This window comes from Nesoenas mayeri (assembly GCF_963082525.1).
Source record: "Nesoenas mayeri genome assembly, chromosome: 8".
Taxonomy (NCBI): domain Eukaryota; kingdom Metazoa; phylum Chordata; class Aves; order Columbiformes; family Columbidae; genus Nesoenas; species Nesoenas mayeri.
Window position 1 is genome coordinate 10,549,619 of NC_137554.1, and position 27,300 is coordinate 10,576,918.

Genomic DNA, 27,300 nt, shown 5'->3' on the forward strand with positions numbered 1-27,300 from the left:
CACCCAGGGAGCGGCTGCTGCCTGCGGGCCACACGGCCACTGCCCCGGCAGCGGGGGGCTCTCAGCCTGACGGGGCTCCCAGCCTGACGGGGCTCCCCCCGCGGACACGGCCGCCGTGCCGGGAGCGACCCCCGGCGCGGGAGGGGCCGTCAGGTGCCGCCGCAGGTGAGCGCCGCGGGGCGGGGCGGGGCGGGGCGGGGCGGGGCGGGGCGGGGCCGGGCGCTTTTGTCCGCCGCAGCCCCCTCCTCCGCCCCGCGGCCTGTCAGCGGTTCCGCCGGCCGCGCCCCATTGGCTGGCGCCGCCGGTAACGTGACAGTGGGGGCGGGGCCGGATCCGAGAAGTGCCGGTTGGAGCCGGTGCCTCGCGCAGCGCTGCCGGCTCCCTCGCGGACAGAGCGCGCGGGCGAAACGCCGTTGGGCGGCGGCGCGTGCGCGCGGGCGGTACCGGTCGCGCGGAGCCGGGCGGGAGGAGGCGGCGCGGCCAGGTAAGCCGGGGTGTCCGCCGCTGACAGGTGTCCGCGCCGCCGGCGTGGGAGGGACGGAGAAGGAGGGGGAGCGGGCGGGGGTAGGACGGAGCGCGGTTTTCCCGAGGGCGGCGCGTCGCTGGCCCTCACCGCCACCGGGAGGCCACCCCCGGTTCTCCCGCCTCTCTGAGGGGCCGCGTGCCTTCTCCCCCTCCGGGAGGGCAGCGGGCTGCCGGCCCGCGGGGCGCCCTGCGCTGCTCGCCCGCCTGCGGGGCGGCCACCCCTTCTGTCGGTGGGGCCGCTCACCTGCCCGCCGGCCGGGGCGAGCGGAGGGATCGGTCGCGGGCGCCGGAGCGAGTCTGTGCCTGCCCCGGGGCCTGGCGGGCGCCCCGCGCCCCTGCGGGTGTGGCTCGGAAGAAAACCGTTTTCTGATTTGCGTAAGCGATATTTACGCGTGTCCTCAAGTGACCCGGGGCGCTGCAGGTCGCCCGGGGCTCCTTCCTCCTCCGGGCTTGGCGCGGCCGGGCGCAGCTGCCACCCTCGGCCCCAGGTGTGGCGGCGGCACCCGCCTGCGGGCGAATGGCAGGTGGGTGTCAAGTCCCACCTTCTCCGGCAGGGAGGGGAGACTTCAACTCCGCGTTGAGGCCTGGCAGTACCGTGTATGAAGTGAGATGTGCCCTCCTTTTTTCCTTTCTTCTGTCTTTCCCTTGTATCTCTCATCCCCACCAAGACAGTGTTCCTGTAGCAAGGGGTTTCTTGCAGGATAGCTTTTACTTGGATCCCAGCTGAGTTGTTGTAGTGACGAAAGGCTTACTTCGTGAGGGTTCTGTGGTGGAAATGAGGTAGCTTCCTGGCTTCAATTAAGAATGTGGTGAATACTGCAATTAACCAGTTCTGTAGGAGAGCAATTAAAGCAGACTTCTTAAAGCTTAGTCTTATATGAGGATTGTCATTAATTACATGGGTCAGGTAAACTGTGTTTGAATTGGCACCTAGAGTGGCCATGTAAAACAATACCACAGAAGTAGTGCTAGAATAAGCTAGGACCTATGTGGTCACTTGCACTTTCAAGTTTTTAAGCTACATGTTTTGCTGACTCCCAGCTTTCCTTGTCTGTTTGCTGAAGTGATAAGGTAAGGCATCAATTATTTCCTGGTGTCTCGGAATTCTTAAGTACCTTCCTAGTGGAGAGGTCAACAACTCAAGGCTTACTGATCTATCTTGTTTGAGTTCTTCAACTTTCAAGTGAGAGGAGGGAGGAAAAGCCCACAAGGCTTAAGTGTTGAAATATTATAGTATATCACTCATATAATTTATTATATATTGTGTAAGTATATTGTGTGTGTTTTCTTTACTCTGTGTAACCCAGCTGACTGTGTGGGGGATAAAAGAGTTATGCTAAGTAGTGCTTTTCTTCAGTATCTGGTGCTGAGAAGGGCAAAGGAAGTGAAATGACAGCAGGAAGGACAATGATGGTAGTAGAGAACCAAGAGTTAGGATAGGGTGCAAGTTTTAAGTGTTTTCTCCAATGTTTAAAATGTTATATTGTAGCTAGAAAACCAAAATATGTATCATAGAGTTTTACATTAGCATAATTTTTACCTTCTACTGAATTTTACATTAGCATAATGTAACTGAGTTTCAATTTCAATAGGTTTCATGTAACTTTTAAAAATTTACAGCATTAACAACGCTTGTTCCCTAGCACTCTTGAGAGAAGAGAGTTGCTGGTCTGACTCTTATTTTTTTCCTTTTTCAGGAAAATAGAGTTCTCATGGGGAGAAAAAGAAAACTGCCTTTTGTTTCTTGCAAGATACTAATACAGCTGCTTTTTGAAGTTGATGAAAGCGTGTTGAAAAAATTTTAGAGAGGGACTAACAATGCTAAAGAAACATCCATCAGTGTTTCAGGGTTGCAAAATGAACTTTGTAGAGCAGTAAGCCACTGCAAAAGCAGTATTTTAATAAGGGATTTCTGGAGGGGAGGTGGAGAGGAAAATCTTGTGTTCCTTTAGCAGCTACTGTCCCTGCTCTGCCTGACATGTGACAGGTTGTGAAAGAGACTGTGGCATTAGTAAAATTACTTTAGCTTACAATACCTACTGCTAAAGCTATAAAGCTTTACTCAGCTAGGATTAGAAATTGATATTTTATGTGGCTAAGGGGATAAGGTGTGGTTTATACTGGTCTCTGCCTATCTAAATGTTTCACGCTGCTGTCTGTATTCTGTGCGCTAAGCTGTGGAATGTGTTTATCACTTCTGGAGGCATCCTTATAGCAGCTGCTCAGCTCTTGTCTTGCAAATAATGTTACTCTGCCAGCTGTTCTTGCAGTGACTTTTTTTAAAGTTAAGTTAGAAGTCTGCCGTGGTCATGATGATATTGGATTCAGATACCATGGGTGGCCATGTAGAAGTACAAGGAATGTGAAGTGGAATTAATAATCTTATATTTAATTATGCTGCTGTTTTAATGTTTAAGTGGTATAGGTTATATTAGTTTAGCAGCACATAATAAATTTGCTAGTAATTAACTAATAAATATGATTTATTCTTCTTAGCTGGTGACAAGCTACAGTATGCCTTGTCTAATACATGTTTTTATCGTGTACCGAGCAAGTTCAGAGGCACACATCACAAACTTGTAGCTAGTGAATGTAGCAGAGAGGCTGTGGCCTGTGTTTTATTAATGCTACCACTACCATGTGGGCAGTCAACCTCATTAATGTCAGAAAGCTTGTGGTTTTAAGTTATTAATAACTAAACTGCTTATTTGTATGAACTATCTGGTGTACACATACTGGTTCTGGTAAAACTCTAATTGTAAACTGGTCTTCAGTTTATTGTAATTATGCTTGGGTTTGGTGATTCTTTTTCCCGAGAGTTGTGTGCTATGAACTGGTTCTGGATTTAATTTCTAGCTAGTTGAAATCAAGTTGTAATTCAATATTGAACTAAAGTTTCATAATACTTATGAATAGTTTCCCTAATTATTTGATTTTAAACTTACTGATATGGAAAGGCTATACCTTCTGGTGTTGTAGTACATTAGAAAGAAGGCAGATGATGCAGCTCTCAAGAAAGCTATTGTTAATGCACTTTAGGGTACAGTGCAGGCACACCCCACTGCGATGTACACCAGAGAGGGTTCTAGAGTCTTTCAACAATCAGAAAGGAATTGTGGAGAAAACTTGTAATGGAGTAGCTTCAATTTAATTCTCATTAGTGCCATTCTGTTTCAGAAGAGTGTCTTCACACATCCTGAATTAAATTATGAGAGTGCATTTCCATCAAAAGTGCTCAACTTCTCAGTATGTTCTGATACTGTAAACCGGAACACAATTTCTTATACTGAAATTGAGAATCTAGTTGATTTTGAGAAACTGAAGGGAATAAACATGGCAGTAAGGGATCCAGTGATACCAACAAAGGATATGGTAGTCATATGATCTGCTAATTGTTAGCAAGCTTAAGATGATGTTATAAACACTGTTTGGAAGATACTAATTTAAGTTGTGGCTTTAGTTTAATATGGGAACAAAGTTTCAGTTTTGTTGCACAGCAGCTACAAAAGTATGGTCACATGGTTTGCTGAGGCTCAATTAAAGTGACATTGACTTCAAAGCTCCCACTTAAAACCCCAGGAAATGTAACCCCAGATTTCTCAGATGTTGTTGCCTCAGTTTTCTGGGGAAAATATTGATACTCTATGAGTAGTTCAGGTTGTTAAATATTTATTCAGATATTTTCTGGTAGCTAAGTTCATCTGCATGCAGATGTAAAGGTCTACTAAGATGGAATTTACAAACTGCAGGTTCAGACTCTAATGCTAAAATATTTACACTTTAAGCTAATTTTTGCATCTGAATGAAAGCAAAATCTTGATGTGCATTTGTTGTGTAATCCAAAACATTTTTTATTAAACATTAGTTTTGTTTAAATACTAACTTTGCAATGACACTCACTCAAAGTCAGGAGAACACCAAAACATTGCTTAATTGAAGTGAGACGGGATATGTCAATACTGAAGTGCTTTACTGAACTGGACTTGTTAAAAGTAGTGTCTGCTTTGATTCAAACCATTATTCAGTTCCTTACAAATATGGGCTGGAGGTTTTTTACTTCAAAGTTCCTAATTGATTTGAGAGATGATAAAACCTCAATTCTTGTTTTTGAAGTTATTAAACTTGGCTTCATACCAAAAAGTGTTTCTTGTAGTACTGCTATCTGAAAAAAAAACTTGCCAGTTGTTAGGTCTCCTCAGACGGTCTACTCAAAAAGGAAACTTTGCATGGTAGAGGACTGTTGCACAGCATACTTAGGCTTGAATGGAAGCGTGAAGTGTGAACATAGGTGTTAAGCTAACTTTGTGTTTGTTCAGGAGACAAAGCTGCGTTACTGAAGGTTTACTGTAGCATTCAAGTCTGATCACTTGTGCATGGTTCTGAAACTTAGTGTTGTTCTTGCAGATGCTTCTGATAAGCATAACACTGCTTCGAGCTCTCGCGATCACCTGCCTGTGTGCATTTCTTGGAAACTGTAGAGTTGTGATTAGGCATTAATACGTAATTTGTACATACATTCTTACACAGTATGTGCAATGTGAAACTTGTCCTTCAGTGCTTTCATTTTATGAAAAGAAAAGATGTAGCTGGGTGCTTTGTTCAATTAATACATAGATAATGAAGAGTGACATGAACAGGAAGATGCTTGAGAGTTTGAGGTGGTTGTACAGACAGCATGGTCTCTGATGGAGAATTAGTAAAACCTATTCCATTTCCATTTCTGGTGAGTTTGTATTTGACTACAGAGTTTCAAAAGTTTGTGGGTTTTTTGTTTGTGTGGTTTGGGTTTGGTTTTTTTTTTGCGGGAGGGTGGGCTGTGTTTGGGGGGGGGGGTTGTTTTGTGTTTGCTTTGTTGTTGTTATTGCTTTTTTTTTTTACTTTGGGGTGGGGAGATTCTTTGAAAAGATAACAAGATGGGTTTCAGGAGAGTTTTCGAAAAAGAGTGCCTGAGTTTGAAGTGGATGTAAACTGGAAACTTATCTATTCTTATTTTATTTTGGATGTTTGGACCAAACATCTAGAATCAAGTATTTCAACTTGTCAGGCTGGCTTTTAAGACAAACCATCTTTCCCTCTCAACAAGATGAGAAGCTGTTGCTTCTGAGAAGAGATATGAGCCAGTGCTGAATATCTGATTCAGCTTTCCGATGCCAGAACTAAGAGTGAAATCAGATGTGTTTCTGTATTGCTACCCTGATAATTATATTTTCCTAGATGAAGTTAAATTATTCTCTGTGGCCTCTGGAAGTAATAATATTCACTTCTGGAAAGTTCTTCATGAAACTTATGCAGCATCAGGAAAACTTAAAACCAAAACACTCAGTTCTGGCTGTTCTTAAATCTTTTAGCTATATTTGTGTGTGGTAATAATTACGTTGCAGAGGCAGAATGTATTTGGTATATATTTTTGATTTGTGACCTCACTTGATGTTTCTGTTCTCAACATCTGTTATCCTGATAGGACACTGTTTGGTCTTGGCCATCTGTAAATATTGAAAAAACATCAGATTCCTTTTTAGGTCCAATGTTGTAATTTTAACTTATTATACTAGATAACTATTCTTATTTTAGAAACATCAAAACAATTATAGCTAGAACAAGGAGTACAAATACAAACTCATATTTCTGAGACTAGGCAAAAGTGATAACTGACTGACCACTCTTAGGAAAAGTAATAGCTCTTGTGCTCTTGGAACCTAACAGAACCTGTACTACAATCCAGAATAGCCTCTCTGATTACCTAGTAAGAAGTTAAGTGTTATGACTGTGTGACATTTCTTCTTTAAATACTTTATGAAGAATAGAAGAATCACTACTATGATTTTACAGTTGAAGAATCTGAGGTAGAGAGAAATAAAGTGACTTCCACAGAGCTATTGAGCTAGTCGGAGGTAAACATCCCTATTAACTTTGTTGGGTGTGGTTACTATATTGAAAAGCAGAGTTTGAGCTAGGAAAATAATGTAGAATGAAGGTTCTGAGTATCTAAAACCATTAGATTTCAGTACTCTGCTCTGTGCAAAGCTAGCAAGACTTCCTATGGTATGAGTAATGTTGGCTTCTCCATCTTCATTTAAATGTAGTGCTGCTTAATTCTTTATAGGACCTTTATCTAGAAGTATCAAATTAAATAAGTACATGCTTTAGTTAACACATCAGTACATATGGTATTACATTACTATATAATTAATTATGTTGGCAGCCTAGTTATAGCAGCATGATATCCCGTGGACTACAAAACTGACCCAAATGCTTACCTGTGTTCTGCTGTGACAGTAGCACACCTGGTGGTACTTGAGAAGTTAATTCAGAGCTAGTTCAGATGTGTGGACACTCTCCAAGGCCCCTCCTTGTGAGAATATTTTCTTATTTCAGACTTGTTTCCAGTGAGGTTACAGGAGTTGTCTTGGTTATTTCAGGGGTCTCTGGCCGCTTATGACTTCATTGGAAAGTACACTGAAAATGAGGAGCATGTATGAGCAATTCCCTGCCTTTTCCGAAGAAAGGATGGTCTTTTGTTAAATCATAACTGTTTCACACTGGGTGTCTTGTACTTTTACTGCTGTTGGAGAGTGAAGATGATAAACTATACTATAATTAAAGAATCTGCCAGCAGAGAAACCCTGTAGTATTTGTGTTGTGAATATTCTCCAGTGTTATTTTCCTCTGCCTTGCTTCCTGATGTCCTGAGCATAGTGGCACAATGAATGAACATCATGAGTATCTGTCTGGCTTCTGGAAACTAAGGGGATAAAAATTAATTTTCTATTGTAGTACTTATCTTGGTATGCAGAATTAAATAGATAGCATTGAAGCTTCCTTTAGAATGCTGGAGGGATACTACTGATACCATTGTCTTATGGTTATGTATTCAAATTTCTCAGTATGAGAAAGACCCAAGAATGTGGTTACAAGAATAAAAAGGCATGAGTGAGCTTGAAAATCCAATTTCATGCAGTTGGAAGGTGTCTGACTGTGTTAGCTATGTTAGTACTGGGATGAAGGATGTGATCTGCTTCAGTAGATCACAGGTTTCTGGGAGAGCTGTAAAACCTTCAGCATGCTACACATACTGGTTCCAGTCTAGACTTCTTGAGGTTGCTTTTGGTGTAATCTTCCTTGCTGAGGAAGGAATATATGAAGAACCAAGGAGACTTTTCATACTTAATGCTTCAAACTTGCTCTAAGATTTCTTTGGAACTTGCAAGTAAATACAGTTTGTAGCATTGGTGTATGATTTCTGTCTTCGGCATTGCTATACTGATTTAAAAAACTAGTTGAGAGGTCAGGAAACAACAAAGGAGATCTGTTCTCTTATGTACTATTTAAGAGTGTAGTCTATGCCACTTCCCTGATACATTCAGCCCAAAAGTGCTACAGAAGATTTGACAGTATGGCATGTCTGCAGTCACCCCTGGATAGGGTTGTCTCCTCCCTTGGTGGTTTGAATGAGCATTAGCGAAGCAGAGATGGACTACGTGCTTCTGTCCTGGGAAGGCAGATGCATTTTGTGTGCTCTTCTTTCCTCTCCCTCCACCTCCAGCATATTCTCATTCCTCTTTTTCTTGTGCTAGAATGTCTACTTCCTTTAGTCTCCTTTCTTAAGGGTCACCATTCCTCTGACCATTGTGAGCCTTGCAGTTCAGATTCTGGTTTTGTTGGCGTCTTCTAAATTGGATGATAATGCTCTTTAGGCATCCAGATTAAGTTTGTGCAGGAATGGCACACCTGCCTGCTACAAGTATTCTCTTAGGAGAATAGTGGAGGACAGCTTTTGCTGATGTTAGGACTACATTGTTGGTGACACATAGCTCCTGCAAAGGATAGTTCAGGCAGGTTTGCTCCTCTTCTTTTGGTTGCTTCCAACAAATAATTCAAAAGTTCAACACTTCAACATTTTTTTTCCACATGTTCCTATTTCTGCAGTCTCTGTAAGTGTTAAATCTTTATCTAGTCTACCTTTTCTTTGTTCAGCACAACCTGTGACCTGTATTTTCTATAAATTGCATGTATTGTGAAATTTCCAGCTTTGTCTTAGCTGATATAGTATGGAGTCACTCTAGAATTTATTTTCTGTAACCTAGATTTGATGTCTTACACTTAGCTTGTTTAGAAAACAGTTTATCAAAGAAATGCACCTACTTGATCTGGCAAGCTCTGTTTCATTCTTTCTTCTATAACTTAAGTGCCATATTTTTTGAAATTATGACTGGACTTATTTGTTTAAATAAACATATCATTGTATGTTGTCTGTGATAGCCTGAGCCCCTCTGGGGCTATTGGAGTACATTGTTGTGAGTAATGTAGTCTAGTATTGGAGTTGTCTCTCAATCCTATTTAATAAAAAAAGGTAGGTTTGTCTACAGTGAGATAAGCAATACATGCTTTGAAAGTGCTTGGTTCTTCAAATTTATTTATTAAAAAAAGTCTCTTGTACTGCTTGGGTGCTTATTCTGCTTGTGTACCTGTGTCTTTTTGAGACTTAACATTAACTGACATTCTATTGCGTTAAATTGTGTACTTCATTATGAGCTGTCTGATGCCAAGCTTAAAAATACATTTCTTTGGGCTCTAAGAAGTGCATAGATACTTTAGTAGTAGTAGGAATGCATGCCTCTCTCCTACATTTTATTCAATACTGAAGTTCTTGTTTACTTGAAACTGTTACGAGGAGAAAAAAAAAATGACACAAGATAGTGCTTCACTTTAAATACTAACATTTTTGTGTTGAAAATGCATTAGATTTTATCAGACTGTATGGTGCCACATAACAGATATGTGACTTGCTTGTTGTTTCTTTTTATTTGGTGGGGAGGAGAGGACTGTATTAATGAGAATTTCAGAAGTGACCTTCTGGAAGACAGTCTATATGGTTTGTGTATTGCACCAAGAACTGCTGGTCTATGATGATCTCAGTAAGAGAGATGCTCAGACTCTGTACAGTATCATTTAAAATGCTTGTTATTGGATTTGACACTATAAAGAAAGAGAATAGTATAGAAAATCTTAAATCCCTTTAGAAGCTGGGAACATGAGTTGTGCAGCATCAAATGAGCTTTCAGTCCTTGTGCAGTGCACTGTACAGACCTTGCCTGTAGAAAGGGTTACCGCATTTTGATGCAACTCCGTGCCTAATTTCTACTGTCAATCAGGAAGTATGTTCACAGGAGAACTTCTTGCTGTACTTCTTGATAAAAGCAAGGACAGGCAGGTGGTGTAATTGCTTGTACCAACTGGGAGCTGCCTGCAGACTCCTGTTATGAGCTGGCTGAATTTATCTGTTGGCCAAGAGATCTGCACAGCACAGGCCTGGGCCTGTTAACTAGCCAGAGAGGATCGTTAACACCTCAATGTACCACAGTCTTCAGTCAGAACTCCTCCAGTTTGTTATGCTCTTTTTAAAAGCATTATCGAACTCTTTCCAGTTATTTTTATTTGTTATTGGGTTTTGCTGTGCTGCTTTAAGAATTGCCAAGCAGATTCATGATAGCAGAGCTATTTTTTTTTTAGTGGGTAATATCAATGTGGACTTTTGGGACCTTTTTCTGTAAGAATTTCCTTTCTAAACAGGAATATGTGAAATGTACAACTGTTTGAAGAAATGCAAATGAAACAAATTTAAAAAAACCCTAAAGAGTACTAGAGTTTCTGATGAGAATATAAATTAAATAAGTTAAATTATTAGTTTAATATTAGAGTGAAACAAAATGTCTCCAAACAAACTTATTATTGGACCAATACAAAGCACACTCTTCTAAATAGGTGTTTGTTTCAATATTCATTTTAATCAATATTTTAATGCTAATGCATCTATTAAGTTAATATATGTATATGTATATTTATGGTTAAATTTGATTAAAGGGGTGAGAACACAAGTTGAAAATAAATCCATGCTCTGGTAAAGCTACTACAGCTTGGCTGCTGGTTTGCTCTAATGTGTCCTCAAGGAAAAAGGAGAGTGAAGCACTGTAACACTTGTCTGTGTAGTTAAAGTCCTTCCTCTGTCATACTTCTGTGTTCACCTGATAGAATTCTTTTTTTTTAAAGTGCATCTCTGAGTTTGGAAATAGTACCAGAGCACTAAAGCTGGACTAGAAATGTTCAGATTTGATTCATCTGGATTCTGCTTGGTTTAATAGGGATTTTAGAAAGCACTATGACTATGAATAAAGTGATATTTACCCGGAATGTAGACAATTTGCATTCAAAGAGATCAGTCACGTTGATGCAATTATGTGCAAAACAAAGCTGGTCTTCCTTTCATTTTACTTCAGTTTCTTTACCATTAGATTGCTTGCCTGTCTAGCTCTGAAACACACTTGTTTAGAAACCTAGGTTTGTACCTACTTATCAGATTTTTCTTCATTTTTATTTGCAGTGATTTTTGCATAAACTGCTTGTCTCATCTACTGTCTGTTTAGTCTTAAACTTGGGTTTAGACTATTTGTCTTGCTAGTACAGCATTTCTAGGAGCACAGGTTGTGACTTTCTGTTTTTACTAGAGCACAATTCTTAGCACCTTGAATTTAAGGAGAAAGTACTTTTACCAGTAGAAGTATGTATGTCTGAAAATGAATTAGTATTTAAAATTGCTTTCCAGGCTAGAGTGGTATGAAATAAAGCACATTTAACATACCTTTAAAATACATACATCGGATTACAACTTCATTGCAGAGTTTAACCCTCAAAATGGTTGACTTGTTTTTTTTTCCTCCCATCTGCTGTTGATAATTAGGCTCAAGTAACTTCATGCACTTGGGCAGACTTCACTGATGTGATTCCTTATCACATGGCCTACAGGCAAGTGATTTTAACTACTTGTGCAACCAGCATGTTTGAAAATGATCCATCTCTCTAGTGAGTGTTTGACATATTTTACTACAAAATATTAATTCTTTACTGGCCTTCCCTAAATAGAAGGAAGACTTAATACTTGCATATTGATGGCATTTAATGGGAAGCTAACTTAGTATGGCTCAAGGAAGACAATGGTACAATGGTATTTTCTGGAGTGCTGCAGGCATAGGTTGGAAATGCATAATGTAGGGTATCTAATCCTTCACAGTCACACTTCATGAATAAGTCTTGTGCTTGTAAAGTAAATAAAATTGGAGTAAAGCTTATTTTCTATTTGGATTAGACTGCATATAAAGTATTTCTCTTGTATTAAGTGTACCAGAGAAAGGAAGTACTAGAATAAAGACAGGTATTCTGAGTTTAGGTGAAGCTGCTTTTAAGATATTTTTTCACCTACTCTAAGGCCTTTTGTGTTGAACGTAGGAATCAAGCTTTTGGGTAGTTGAGGAAACTATTTAAAATACACTTGCTGTGTTGTACTCTCTTTTTCTCAGCTTGATGAAGGTATGATAGTGGTAGAGCTAGGTAGCGGTTACTTAATTTTGCAAGACTTTTTCAGTTTATGTGCTGTGTAGTTAACTCTGAGGCAGTAGCAGAGAACAGCAACCCTTGTAAAGCAAAAATGGAGATGTAGTCTAGTTCACTAAATTTTAAACTAAAAACAAATTTTCCCCCTGACATTATTGGCCTACATAATCTTACGTAAGCAATCTTCTCCAGAGAGCAAGGGCTGCTGCTTAAACAGCGTAAGGCTTTGCTATTACTGCTCCACATCTTATGTTCAGCAGTACTGTCTTGAGAGCTGGAGTGTTTAAGGAAGGCAAGGCCTCTAGTTAATCCAGATACAGATGGCTGAGATTGTCTGTAGTTGTAATTATGGTCTTTGTTTGGAAGGACTTTGTCTTGGATTGTTTGCAAGGTTGTCTTGCAAAAACTTGTAACTTGCAAAACTTGTAACAACTTCAGTGTAGTCTTGAACATCCTGTCCTTGAGGAATATGATGGTTATTGTAGAGTGTGGGAATGTCTTCAAGCTTATTTTAAATACAAAAGGATAATCACTTTTACATGTTTAATTATCACCTGTGACCTTCTTCAGAAGGAAGTGGAAAGAAGCTTTCAATAATCTTGCTTGCATGTTGTTCTGCATTCAGTGGAATACAAACCCAAAAATACAATCCCAATTGAAAAGATCCTACAACTGAATCTGCATGTGCACACAAGTTTGTCAAAGTACAGATTCTGGAATACGATATGTCAAACGTAGAACTTGAATTGAGCAGCCTATTACTTGTCAATAGGAGGCTTAAAAAACAGACAGGGAGTCATCTGAATGCATCTGCTCAGTATGTATGGCTGTGTCATACTTTATGAAGTCTGACATGCCTCAGCACTCTTGCAGTACTTGGTTTTTTGTTGTTTAGGAAATGGTAGTATGCCAATAGGAGTTTTAGCCAGGAAAGATGTGGTTTGGGTGACGAGTGTGTGTGTGGGAGTTAAGTTTACTTTTTTTTTTCCCCTTTGGGAATATTCATGAGGGTTTATTTACAAATGAAGGTTTGGGTTGTGCATGTGAGACCATAAGCCAGTATTAGGAATCCCATAGACCAGGGGTGTCAAACTCATTTTCACCAGGGGCCACATCAGCCTCGTGGTTGCCTTCAAAGTTCCAAATGTCATTTTAGGACTGTATCAATGTAACTACTCCTACATGAGTTTGACAGTCCTGCATAGAAGATCAAAACTGCCTGTTAAGCCAAATTGATTGCATGTTTAGTTTATTACTGAATTTAATTTTGCATCCAAAACTTTGGAAATAAGTGATACATTGAAGCTATTCTGAAGCTAAGTTGGTACTGTATTTCAGGAGTCACTTTTGATAGAAAATTGATACAACAGACACATTTGCTTAGTATGTCAGCATCTCCTTATCTTGGTTGAGAAGCACATGCTGTTGGAATAACAACATGAGTCTGAAGAGATTGTCTGAAAACTTGAGGGCTGTGTTTCTCAGAGGGGAAGTGGAAAAAGGCAAAATAGGGGGCCACTGGGGGTCTAGGTGTGCTTTAGTTGTATCAATCTGTTTCGATTAACTGTGTCAGAAACAGCAGTTGAATACTTTAACAATCAACAAAACCAGTGTAGTCTTCAAAGTAAAACAAAGCCCCCCGTCATGTGCTGGCTTTTCGTACCCCATTATCCTTTGGGGAGGACAAGCAAGGCACTTTTTTTGCTGCAGAGCCATCCCTAACTAAATGTGCCTAAACTTATGTAAGCAGTGACCAAATGACACAATAATGCGGTGTTAAGTAACCTTTTGGCAGCAGGGAAGCAGGGGGTGGGTGTCTGATTATAGATAATAATTTTCAAAATGAGGACCTTTTATTCAAACTCTGGATATGTTTCTATTGATCAGATTTAGAAGTCTTGAAGTAACTTAAAATTGCCTCGATATTAGTGATCTTTATTACTTTATTTTTCTGGCCTGTGTCTCAGTACTGGTCTGTGGTAGCTCTCCTGAAGTCATCACTTAGCCTGGGGCGAAACTTCTGTCTCTCATCTTCTAAGATAGATCGCCAATTGAATTAGGCTGCTTTGAAAAGCTTTTATGGCTTTGTGGGTTGAAAGCTGCTGGAGATGAGATTTATCAAACCTATTACAGTTTAGCATTATTCCATTTGATTAGTCACTCTTGGCATACAGATAGGGTTTGAAAGAAAACTGTCTTTAGCAGAATTATCATTAATAATTCACATGTTTATATTACGCTTGTATATCTGTGTACTCTGATAGGAAGCTTTATTTTGTATACATAAGATTGTAGTGAATACACATGCTTCATTGGAGGGTTTCAAAAAGTAATCATTAACAAGAACAGAGTTCAAGTATTTAAATACTTAATACTGTGACACTTTCTGCTAGAAAATGTTCTAAAACTGCAGCAAGAATGTAGTTGTTGGTTTTGTTGGTTTTTTTTTTTCTGGGTTATGTGATAGGAAATAACTTTCCAGTTCAAGGAAGGGAGGTGACAAAGAGAATTTTATGGAGACTTTGCAAAATTACATGTGTCTGTTTCTCCTTGAGGTCTTAATCTATATAAAAACAAACTACTTTCTGTTTAGGCATTATGGCCTTGCTTGAAGGTGTGTTGAGTTATGCATATTCTCAAGTATACCAATATGTTTTTAATGTAATTGGCTTAAGTTCCATTTTCTGTAACTTTCAGGGAAAAAACCTTATCAAACAGTGTTAAACTGTTTTAATACACTCTTAATTCCATCTCTTATACTCAACAAGAGCCTTGCTTATTCCCCAAAATAGGTCTGCTACCAGGAGAGTCATATTCTTTGTATAAAAGTGCAAAGCACATATGCATTATTAAATTGTTACTTGTAACTTTCTCTAATAAACATTTAGTTATATAAAACATTCTTAAAATGTTAGTATCTGCCCAAGTCCCTGATTTTGTCAGGGAAAGAATTGTTCTCATCCTCATGATAACTAGACGTTTCACATTAACTCTCAGCTGATTTAATGATCTCTGACTTTTCAAATGTTTTTCCTTGTTAAAAAATACGTTGTTTATACCTTTTGCTCTTACTTTGTTGGATCACTCAACAAATTTCTCTCTTAGCTTGTTCTTTAAAACATCAATGAGGGTCCAAAGTTCTTTTATTTCTGTTACAAAGTTCAAGCGAGAAGAATTGTCTGATTTTAAAACTAGGTTGGGTTTTTCTGCCTACATTCAAATCAAGCATGTTTGGCTTGAGTTGAGACATGATCCAGATATTCTTAGCAGAATGACAGCCTTAGTTTGGATGTGTTTAGTACCTTCTTGTGCTTTTGTACCTACAAATTTATATTCAAAGCCACAAGATTCATACAAAAAGAACTAATTTTAAAGATATTTACAGATGTGGTTTTTGCAAGTTGAGCTGGAGTGATTGAAGAAATTGCTATTTCTTAGCTATGGTTAGAGCATCTCAGCTGCAGAACTAGTAACTTTACATAAATGCAGAAACTGTTAAGCTTAAATGTTTTTTAGTGTTCAGCAGTGGGACAATGACAAGGGCTGTTGCTTTATCTCTTCTTTAGAAAAAGCAACTTACAGATGGCGACCAAGTAAATATTTGATGGGGATGGCATCTTAAATTATTCTAAATCTTTTGCTCATTAAATGTTGGATCTTTAAAACGCTGAACTGTTGTTCTAATATTCACAGTTATTGGAGTCCAAATATTTAATGATTTGATGACAATTTATTTTCTCTCCAGTAGTGTATTGTAACCATCCTGTCCTGTTCAGCTGCCTTCCCTTGAGTGGGCCTGGTAAGTTTCTACATTTTATTGCAAGTAGCCTTGTCAATGCAAGACAGGTTAACTTATTTTCAGCCATTTTTCTCCCTTCAAATGTGAATGTGGAGTAAGAATAAGGCTCTGCCTTAGTTCAGCTGTTGTTTGCCTTTTATAACAGCCTGTCAGCTCTGTTTGGAATGGAAGTGTCCAGTAAGAATATATTATGAATATGAGCCAGCACTGTGCCCAGGTGGCTAAGAATGCCAGCAGCATCCTGCCTTGGATCAGAAACAGTGTGGCCAGCATGACCAGGGCAGTGATCATCCCCCTGTACTTGATACTGGTGAGGCTGCACCTCATACTGCCTTCAGTTTTGGGCCCCTCACTTACAAGAAAGACATTGAGGTGCTGGAGCAAGTTCAGAGAAGGGCAACAAAGCTGTTGAAAGGTCTGGAGCACAAATCTGGGGAGTGGCTGAGGGACCTGGGGAAGTTCAGCCTAAAAAAAAAGGAGGTTGAGGGGAGACCTTGTGCTCTCTATGACTACTCGAAAGGAGGTTGTAGTGATATATGTGTTGGTCTCCTCTCCCAAGTAACAGGACAAGAGGAGATGGCCTCAAGTTGCACTTGGGGAGGTTTGGATTGGATATTAGGAAAAATTTCTGCACTGAAAGGGTTATCCAGCACTGGGACAGGCTGCCCAGGGAGGTGGTTGAGTTATGAATCCTGGAGGTGTTTGTGCTGCTTAGGAACATAGTTTAGAGGTAGACTTGGTGGTGCTAGGTTAACATTGGACTCAGTTATCTTAAAGCTCTTTTCCAACCTAAATTATTCTATGATTAAGAAAGATACAGAACATGGCTTTGTATCTGCACTGCTTAACAGACTTCATTAGTAAGTTTTCTCCAAAGCTGGTAGTGTCTGTGGCATTGCCATTGACACTGCGTAGTTCATTCTTTTGTTTCAGGATGTAAAATTTTGACTGTTGTTTGAGAAACTTGTCTTTCTGCCAAGCCTTGGTATAGCAAAATTGACTGAATTCTACTTCTTGAAGTCTTGCATGTTGTGTATTTTATTTTCACATAGTTTTTTGACAAAAAAAAAATCTTCCCAGTTGAAATAGGGCTAGCTGTAGGTGGTTTCCTTTTTTGTGTGTGTGTTTATTTGACTGTGCAAAACTGACTATACATTCTACATGATCATGGCCAAGTATGTTCTGTTCCATTTCATGTAGCTGTAGCAATGCAGAGCTTAATGGATCCTGATGTCTGCAATAAGGCAGCACTTCTAATGACAGCTGAAATGTTTGCTCTTTATTTAGGTGAAGCTGTTAAAAGTAAAGTATATTCAATGTTTTCTCCATCCAGAATGAAGACAAATGTAAAGATGGCATGTCCAAGGAATTTTAAAAGATGTAGACCTCCTGACTGAGCGGTGCTGTGTATTTTATTCTCTTTAATTAGTAAAGTAAGTATGAATTGAACCTCTGGTGCTGGGAGTTAGGTGTGCCATTTTTAATGTGTGACAATATTGGTCAATAACAAGTTGTGTTAGCTTCATTTTCATTCTGTCAGTATGCTTATTCTCTTGATGGGGAATTAGATACAAGAATATGTAATAAAACTGCTCTTTTGAGAATTTGTGTGTGTTCTTGGGCAGAATGAGTTAATCTAGTAGAAAATTCTGAATTGCAAGAGCCATCATGTTAATATATCAGTGACTTCTGGAATGCTTCATAAATGAGAAATCACTTTTGCTGTGTAAGTTTAGGACGATAAAGGACTGCTAGTAAAATACCAAACACTACTTATACCTGCTTGTTGCTTCTACTTAAACAAATGTTTGGTCAAAACATACTTTCTCCTAATCTCTGATGCTAGTTTTAATCATAATTTACATTTTTGCATTCCAAGTAACTTATCTTAAAATAAATAATATCACGGCTAGGGTTAGGTGCCAGGAGTCCCTGGATCCATTTCCTATGCTCTGGATGCTAGGCCAAATGGTACACATATTTAAAACAGTGAAAACGGTAGTAAGCTTCAAGTGTTTAATGGTGAGAAATTGCTTTTAACAATTCTCTAAGGATGTATTTTCTTTTTTTTTCCTCTACCAGCTGCTGTACTCTCACAGGTGAAAGTCATGATCACGCTAACAGAACTCAAATACTTAGCAGATGCTCAGTCATCCTACCACATACTAAAACCATGGTGGGACGTCTTCTGGTATTACCTCACCATGATAATGCTGCTAGTTGCTGTGCTCGCTGGGGCTCTCCAGCTTACTCAAACCAGAGTACTGTGTTGTCTTCCTTGCAAGCTAGAATTTGACAATCATTGTGCCGTGCCTTGGGATTTAGTTAAAACCCACCTTAACATGTCAGCTAGCTCTATAACACAGTTTATCGGCCCGCTTAAAATCCAGAATGATCTCCATCGGCAACAGTATTCCTATATTGATGCAGTATGTTATGAGAGACAACTTCACTGGTTTGCCAAATTTTTTCCATACCTAGTGCTTCTGCATACCTTTATTTTTGCCGCTTGCAGTAATTTCTGGCTTTACTATCCTAGTACAAGTTCCAGGCTTGAGCACTTTGTAGCCATTCTTCAGAAGTGTTTTGATTCTCCATGGACAACGCGTGCCCTTTCGGAAACAGTTGCCGAGCAGTCTGTGAGAAAGCTGCCAATAGCCAAATCCAAAGCAGCGATTTCATCCCCTGGGAGTTCAGTAGATATAGGGGCCAGCAGACAGTCCCTGCCATATTCACAACCTGGCTTGGAAACAACTGGAAGAGAAAATTCCTCAAGTGTTCTTGACAAAAAAGAAGGGGAGCAAGCTAAAGCTATATTTGAAAAAGTGAAGAAATTCAGAGTACATGTCGAAGAGAAGGATGTCATATATACAGTGTATATGAAACAGATTATAGCAAAAGTCATTGTCTTTGTAATAATAATAATTTATGTCCCCTACTATTTATCATTTATTACACTTGAAATTGATTGCGTTGTTAATGTTCAGGCCTTTACAGGCTACAAAAGGTACCAGTGTGTCTATTCGCTAGCAGAAATTTTTAAAGTTTTGGCTTCGTTTTATGTGGTTTTAGTTATCTTCTATGGCTTAACTTGTACTTATAGTTTGTGGTGGATGTTAAGAAGTTCACTTAAGCAATATTCTTTTGAGAAGCTGAGAGAGAAAAGTAATTACAGCGATATACCTGATGTAAAGAATGATTTTGCATTTATTCTCCACTTAGCAGATCAGTATGATCCTCTTTATTCCCAACGATTCTCAATATTCCTGTCTGATTTGAGTGAAAACAAACTGAAACAGATAAATCTTAACAATGAATGGTCAGTGGAAAAACTGAAAAATAAGCTAGTAAGAAATTCCCAAGACAAGATGGAACTTCACCTTTTCATGTTAAATGGTCTTCCAGACAGTGTCTTTGAACTGACAGAAATAGAAGTCCTAAGCCTGGAACTCATTCCTGAAGCCAAACTTCCTTCAGCTGTGAGCCAGCTAGTCAATCTCAAAGAACTCAATGTTTATCATTCATCACTAACTATGGATTACCCAGCAGTCAGCTTTTTAGAAGAAAACCTGAAAACATTGCGCCTGAAATCTAGTGAGATGGGAAGAATTCCATTTTGGGTCTTTCATCTAAAAAACCTACAAGAACTGTGTTTAACAGGCTATTTCATGCTAGATCATCACAACTCCATATACAATGAAAGCTTTCAGGGGCTAAAAAATCTGAGATCAATTCACTTAAAAAGCAACCTTTCCCGGATACCTCAAGTTGTTACAGATCTTCTGCCTTCTTTACAACACTTGTCTATCAACAATGAGGGAAATAAACTGATAGTGCTAAATAACCTGAAGAAGCTGGTACACCTGAGAACCTTGGAATTAATTTGCTGTGATTTAGAGCGCATTCCCCATTCCATTTTTACCCTAAATAATTTGCATGAAATTGACTTAAAAGAAAATAATCTTAGAACAGTGGAAGAAATAATTAGTTTTCAACATCTTAAGAACCTTTCTTGCCTGAAGTTGTGGCACAACAGTATTTCATATATCCCAGCACAGATTGGTGCATTATTAAACTTGGAACAATTGTATCTAAATTATAATAATATTAAAAGTGTTCCATTGCAGCTATTTCTTTGTAGAAAATTACACTATTTGGATCTTAGCTATAATAAGCTAACCTCCATCCCTGAAGAAATCGCTTATCTGACTAATCTGCAGTACTTGGCTTTGACAAAAAACCATGTAAGTAGAACTTTTAATTACTACTTCCAAAACAAACAAAAAAACCCCATCAAATACTGACTTAGCCTACCATTTCTTCTGGAATAGCCTCTGGTTCAAAATGCTTTTGTGGTGGTCATGATTAAAGTAAACCCAGTAAAGCTAAAAAAAAGGGTTGTGCTTGTTTGATGACACCAAAGTTTTAGTAATTAAAGCTTGTGTAATACTGACTAGATACTATCCTGGTCTGTAGCAGCTTAAGGGCTCTGAACCAGAGACAGTTTAGGGTAAGGATGGCTGCAGAAATGTATCTTCCCTGAAGCTGTCTATTCTATGTAGTATATAATGGAAGTGAACAGTGTTCAGTTTCTACCTTAAAATGTCAAACTGAAAGCTGTAGTGAATCAACAGCTAGTTGATGAGCAGCTCAGCTGTCTGATTGGGAAGAGGGAAATAATTATAGCTGATAACATCATCAGCTGTGCTTAACTGTCTGGCTCATTAGTGTAGGATCCAGGCTTGTGACTTATGATTTCTTTTGAGGTTTATATTTGTTTCCACTAGTGAGGTTGGGTTTGGATCTTATATGTTAGTAGAGTGGACCAGGAGTAGTAAGTTACTACTGTACTGCTCAGATAGCTGCTTGTACAGGTTTTGCCATACAGCACCTCTTAATGTCTCTCCACAGAATCTGTGTTCTTCATTAAGTGATTCTTAGGGGACAGCAGCCCATTTATCTCCTCTGCCACTTGCACGTGCCCACATTTGCATGCATTTCTGTGGATGTGTGCATGTATATGCTGCTTTCCACCATGCTTGTGTCTCAGCTTTGCCAGTAGCTAAGCATCTTCACAACAAAAGTGGTATATAAACCACTGTAGTGTTCACAAGCACTTTCTTGCACAATGATAGAAGCATTACAATTTTCCCTTTCTTTATCCTTCCATAAACTAAAAGGGTTTTGTTTTTTGTTTGTTTTTTTACACTAAAATAAAACTAAGTAATGTCAAAACATGCAGCTGCATGTAGGCTAACAACTTCTAATGTGCATTATTTTTATTCTTTCCTTTTTTTCAGATTGAAATGCTGCCTGATGGATTATTTCAATGCAAAAAGCTGCAATTTCTTCTTCTGGGAAATAACAGTCTGATTAATTTGTCCCCTTGTGTGGGTCAGCTACTGAATCTTGTTCAATTAGAGCTGGTTGGAAACTACTTTGAATCACTTCCTGCTGAACTAGAAGAATGTCAGTTCTTAAAGCGGCATACTCTAATTGTAGAAGAAAGATTGTTAAAAACACTTCCACCTCGTGTAAGAGAGCGTTTGCAGACATGCTCAGATAAGTGCTAAGTTTAAAATGAAACTGCATCATTGCATTCTGTAAGCCTTTTGCTTAATATCTCTCTAAAGATCTGTATAGGTGGGGAGTGAAGGAGAGATAAGTTTACAAATCAGTCTTAAACTTAAATGCATTGAACTGAGTTGATTGTATTGGAAAAGAAAAAATATTTAGATTTAAACAAAAAAAATGCAGCCTTTAGCAAGTAATATGTTTGGAAAATCGGAAATATTAACTGTTGGTTGGGTTCTACTGGTTGAAGTAATTCAGTTAAATGTTTGATAGCATTGAAATGGAATAGTTAATTGCCTGGCTGTAGTAAGAATGTATATACTTTTTTCCTATGGGAATTTTTTCCTGTTGATAGTGATAATTTAAACAGTTTCATCTCCTGCCATATGAGGTCTAAGAACTGTGGAATTAGTTTCTAAATATGAACTCTTCACTAACTTAGAATATGTTAAATTAAGATTATAATCTATTTGAGCAGTTCAATTGCATGGGATATACTGAAAGTAATTTTCAACATACCTTAATTTTTAAAGCTTTGAGAAGTACTGAGCATTAATTCTATGATTGTTGAAGATGCTTTTTGAATTTTGCTATTAAAAACAGTTGGACAAAAATATCTGAAACCAGTTTCAGTATTTTGTCTTAAAAATAGTAAATATAAAATGAATTATTGCCTAGAAACTGCAAGGAATCAGAAGAATTTGGAGTAACTGTGTGCATGTACTGGACAACAAATCTTACAGAACCGATCTTCATAGATGATGGCAAGCAGAACAAGATATAGTTGCAAAGTTGTTTACTGTATGTTGTGAGCATCCTGGATGTTAGTGTAGTATATGTAGCTGTTTAACATTTTTATAACTTCTCTTTACTGACTCAGTGCTGCTTCTCCCTACCCAGTTACTGTATTTTGGTGGCTGGGGAGAGAAAGAAGGAGGTTTGTGTTTAGATAGGGACAGAAAGACACAGTAGAAACAAACCAAATAATCACTGAGCTTATAAGCACTTGGGGAGGAGAAGCAGGAAGCGTTATTATAAGCTTTGCCTCTTCTAGGGATGTAATTTCATAAATTATAGTAGTGGAATGAGCTCTTATGCCATCCTTAATATTTGAAAAGCTGGATGGAAATAAAATGGTTCCTGACTTCATTCTTCTTCTGTGTGCTGTTTCATTGTATTTGAGGTCTTAACTCTTATATTCTTAGTGAACGTGATAAACATTAAAATTATGCCCCTGGGAGGATACATTCTTTCCAAAAACATATTTGAAAGATTTTTGTGTTATACTAAAGTTCTAAAAACCAGTCTCAATTATGGGTTAAACAGATGTGGTTAACTGCACTCTTAATGACTTTGTGTTCAAGTCTAACTATAGGTTCCAGGTTGTAATAACAAATCATCACAGATAAACAAGATTTAGTACTGGACTACTTTTAGTCATCTCTTACTCTCATTTCAGTGCCACTTTTGTGGAGAGCAAGGTTTATTTTGAATGAAAATGCCAAAACTAAGTCTGACTGACATAAAAGTAGGAGATGTCTCTGCAGCAGCAGGGCAAGAGGTACATGTTTATTCACTCTACTGATGGCATTCCAAAGACCTTTGTAGTTAGAGCACTTTTCTTCTCAGGGAACCAAAATGTGGTATAACTATTACATTTTATGTAGTTCTAGAAATGTTTAGTGTAAACTGATTAGTTGTTTATGTGCAGACCAGTACTGCTGGAACAGTCTTTCCCAGTAGTCTTTCCCTATGTAGCTCTTCCAAATTCTATTTCCAACTAATTTTGAGTTGTGTAATAGTTTCATAGGAACTGACATGGCTCACAGACAGGTAGTTGTGGTAGACGTGATTAAACCAGAGTATATTGATTTGTACCCCTGTGGCCAGAATTTTGTTAATAATTGCAGTAGGTCTGTGACAGGACTTTGTAACTTGATATTGAACACTTCATGCTGGAATTGGGCATGCAAGACTTGCGGTCTAGTAATTTTTAAAAGATTAAACCAGCATTTTCTTTAAAGCTTTTTACTAAATTAGAAAGTTGTGTTGAAAAACTTAAAGCAGCAAGTAACTGGCTTGGCTGATAACTTCAACTTTTTAGCAGTGCATCTATCCTTTCCCATAATCCACAAAACTGATAGAGGAGAATAATCTTCAGTGTGCTTTTTATGCTAGTTCTGTCAAGAGTGAAATAACTTGGAGAAAGGTAACTAATGTCTAAAATGTGTAACCTCAAAGAATCTGAAGAAGCACTAAGAAATGCATAATAAAATAATACTGTTTTATAGGTTATATGGGTTACATTTTTTTGCAGACTTTATTTTTTCACTCTGCACCCCCTCAAGAGGGTTGCATTTTTTTCACTGCATGTTTGAGTCTTTATAAAATACCCAGACAAAAGCTGGAAAGTTTAAAGGCTAGAGTCTCTAGCCTTGGTTTCAAACCACAGTGTGCCTTTATTATCCATTTGGTACCATGAAACACAACCCTAGGGCTTAGAATTGAGGAAAGAGTCAGATATAATGGCTGAAGTGAATTCAAGAAATTCAGAATTACCTTAATATTCAATATTTCTTCAAAATGAGGGGTGGGGTTTTTTTTAGGGAATCAATATATGAATCCACTGTCATAAACTTTTTACAATAAGTATTGTTGACACCTAGTTTTTGTATTAAACATTGACTTTCGATCAAAAAAAAGGCTTTTTCAACTTGTTTCAGTGTTGTATTGTGTTTCAGAACTTTGTATTGTGACTGTCCGTATCGTGAACATTTTTTTGAAAAATTAAATCTTTTGCATTACAATTCTATGAACTGTTCTTTATTTTCCATATGAGATGCTGCATTTAATGCAAGGCTTTGAAGTCTGCTTCCAGCTATCTTGTACCTATGTGCTCGCAGGTATACCTTCCAAAGGGAAATGTGAAGATGAACAGCAGTGGGAAATGAACACTATGCTCCATATCAAAGCAGTTATGTTCTGGGCTAGGAGAGAGGCTCCTGTATTGATTAGAACTAAGGTTCCATCTTAATTGTTGCCACAAAACTGTTTCCAAGTTGCCCACTTTAATTTTGGTGGGCTGGGTAAATATCAAATGCAGCCTGGAATTGAACTGCAAGAAGTAAAAAGGCAATGATTCTCTTCCCAGCTCAGCACATACAGCTGCCATGTGGCTAAACTGCCAAAAATAATGCTACTTGCAGTAAATCATGTTTCAAGTATTGCACATTTTGTCAGCTCAAAGATCTTGTTTCTCTGAGAGATGATACCTGATGGCTTTTTTTTGTGGGTACCTGGGTTTGGCTCCATAATTTGAAGATATGGGGGATAGAGTGAACCAAGCATGCAAGTAATGTTATGTGTTCAAGTGCTAGCTGCTTATCTTTCGAAACAAGAACATTCCTAACAGGTTTTACAGAACTCTGTCCCTTTCTTCTTGGAGGTGAGATAAAACGAAATAACTATTAAAAAATTACTTGCAGTTTACCTGTTTTGAGGTGGTATTGTTAGTAAAATAAGGTAGATGATTCTTCTGAAAGCTGTTGTTCCATGCTCCTACAGATCTATGTATTTTGTTTTCATGGCAACTTATTGTAGTTCTAATGATATTTTTTAAACCAGTAGATTTCTATCATGCTAACAAACTTCCCTGGTATGTAGACTTTCCATCTCCAAGAATGTGACCTGAAGTTCATTCTGTAATCACTTCTAATAAATGAGTCCTTCCCTCTTTCCACCCCAATAAATGCCAGGATTAGAGAGCAATATAGGAGCAACTGGAGAATTCTGCTAGCAAATACATGGCTGCAAATCCTGAAAGCAGGAGGCAATGCATGTCGTCCTATTGGATTGTTTATATCCAGGATTTTACAGAACTTTGGGTATTTCTAGAGATCAGGAATTGATCAAGCTCATGTGCTTTATTTGGCCTTGTTGGGTGGGTGAGTCCCTCAAATGATCTAGCATGGTGATGCATTTCCCAGAGAGAATGCAGAGACTGCAGTTTACTTGCTGTCATGATGGAGCTGATGGCTAAAGTAGGATGTGGCAACAGAGGAGGAATTGTACTTAATTTGACAGGAAGAAGCAAGCAGTGCTACTACAGTTCTACATGCTTGTAGGATACAGCTATGTCTTGGCAACTCCTGTGTCTGGAGAAATCACAATTCTGGCCTTAAAACTTTACCCCAGTGCTCTGTTGCCAGGATATGGAGGCGATGGAGGGGGCAGCAGCAACCTGCTCCAAGGCTGGACTGGTGTCTGAAAGGGTTTAGGCATTAACTCGGTCTAGTGTGTTCAGTAAATGAACCATTACATCTTTGTCCTGCTGCTTCCTTATGTTTCTCTGTTTATGTGAATCTGTTCTTTGTCCAGCTTCTAATAACTTAATCCATTTTATGTTGTACAAGTGTGTTCTCTGCTTGGCAGAAGCTGGCTAAAAGACTTTCAGGTGCTATGGATATACAAGCCATATGCATTTACCACTTGAAGAGGTGGAGAAAAGAGGATGAAAATTGGTCTAACTGCAGAGAGAGGGCAAAGGAATAACTGCTCAGAGTAACAGGGGAGATATCTAAGAGATCATTATTACTACTTAGCCCAGCAAGGCTATTGGGAAGTATTACTTGCTAGTAGGCAGTTATGACAGTGTGGTACTTAACACAGTGACGTATTAGTCTATAGTGCTTGTGTGCATGCTGCTAAACAGGAGAATTTATTACTTGCTGTTGCTTTCCTCCTCTTATAAAAATGCTATTTATAAAATTACTGCTACTATCTATAAAAACTTATAAAACTCAGAATAAAACTTTTCTTTCACCTCTCTCATACTTGCATATCTATGTATTGCAGAACCAATATTCCCGTGAAAAGATGGTGCAAAGCAACTAACATGATTAGTATTTGAAAAGTGTACAAGGATAAAAACTGTAATGGGAGATATGTAGAAATACCAGTCAGTGCAATCTGTCTGGCAATGCAACTTGAAGAATCTTTTAAACCAGGGTTAAGGCTTAGTATATGGATAGTAAAGGAAAAAGGAGGAACACAGCTCACTAATCTTTGCTGACAACATAGCTAACCTGCAAGTAAATAGTGAATTGACTGATCATTTTAATTCAGCATTGCTCGGTTGCAAAGCTGTGTGAAATTGTGCATGAAACAGTTTGGTGGTTTTCTTGAGTTGCTTGTTACAGCTAAAGGTGTTTAAACCCTTTGCACCAGCATCGGGGAGGTCCCAATCCTCTGGTTCCTGCATGTTGGCCCTGTGGTCTGACTACACCATTGTTTTGGCTTTTGCTGGACCTTATGCTGAGCTGATTCAATATAAAAGCCTGGCAAAACACTACTTGTTGTACTAGTTTTCTGCTCGTTTAGCAAGCTGAATTAGCTTGACTAATGGGTACCAAAGTCAGCAGGAGAATGGGACAAAGATCAGTACTTCTGTTTATGATGATTACTTAGGGTGTGGCTTCACATTTGCTGCCTCTTTTTATAGTATATCATTACAACTAAATGGGCTATAATATGTATATAGCTACATATATTCACATACACAGGTATTGAATCTAGATCTAGTATTAAAAAAGTCTGGGACCCAGTAATATACTAAATATTCTTATCTAAAATAAAGTATTAGTGAATGGACTGTCCAAGAGTAAAAAGATTAAAAGAACTCTTCAAGAGTTCATAAATAGCATGTCTTGAATTAATGTCACTGGATAAACAGATCTGCTCAGTTACCTCAGCTGCAATGGTTGCCTGAAAACTTCAGAGTAGGGAGGGAAACTAATCAGACATTCCAGATGTGTAACCTGTGATAACTGGTGACTGTCTATTAGTGTGCACATTAATCCCTAACACTGTCAGTTTTCCTCAGGTTGCCTATTTTATCTAGATTAGTGTCCTGATTATGGAGCAGTGATAGTGTTTTCTGTGCTCCTTTGAGAGTTCTCTGCTGCCTAGGGATGATCCAGGTGCTCCAGCAGCAGCTGCTGATCTTGTATTTTAGTCTG

The 27,300-nt window shown here is 38.7% G+C and overlaps 2 protein-coding genes across 5 annotated transcripts in view; both read left to right on the forward strand.

Moving 5' to 3' along the window:
* Positions 1-346: 346 nt before the first annotated feature.
* Positions 347-24,047, forward strand: LRRC8B (leucine rich repeat containing 8 VRAC subunit B). Of its 4 annotated transcripts, none has more exons than XM_080348860.1 (5): positions 347-484; positions 15,656-15,709; positions 17,043-17,142; positions 17,792-19,953; positions 21,010-24,047. In XM_080348860.1, exons 4-5 carry the CDS (start codon positions 17,818-17,820, stop codon positions 21,280-21,282), a joined length of 2,409 nt encoding a protein of 802 aa, XP_080204986.1. In that variant the 5' UTR covers positions 347-484; positions 15,656-15,709; positions 17,043-17,142; positions 17,792-17,817; the 3' UTR covers positions 21,283-24,047. The 4 variants fall into 4 exon arrangements, with proteins under 4 accessions (XP_080204986.1, XP_080204987.1, XP_080204989.1 ...); XM_080348861.1 differs by having other exon boundaries at positions 15,659-15,709; XM_080348862.1 differs by lacking the exon at positions 347-484 and adding an exon at positions 966-1,129.
* LRRC8C (leucine rich repeat containing 8 VRAC subunit C) overlaps positions 472-27,300 on the forward strand; it is a 59,420-nt gene continuing 32,591 nt past the window's right edge. Inside the window, exon 1 of the mRNA XM_080348867.1 lies at positions 472-484. The gene's annotated coding sequence lies outside the window, so the exon portion shown is untranslated. The remainder of the gene's footprint in view (positions 485-27,300) is intronic.

Bases quoted from the DNA above. Each gene is read 5' to 3' on its own strand.
- LRRC8B (XM_080348860.1), top strand. From the start codon at position 17,818: ATGATCACGCTAACAGAACTCAAATACTTAGCAGATGCTCAGTCATCC. The intron at 19,954-21,009 runs GTAAGTAGAACT...CCTTTTTTTCAG, and splicing joins TGGCTTTGACAAAAAACCAT to ATTGAAATGCTGCCTGATGG.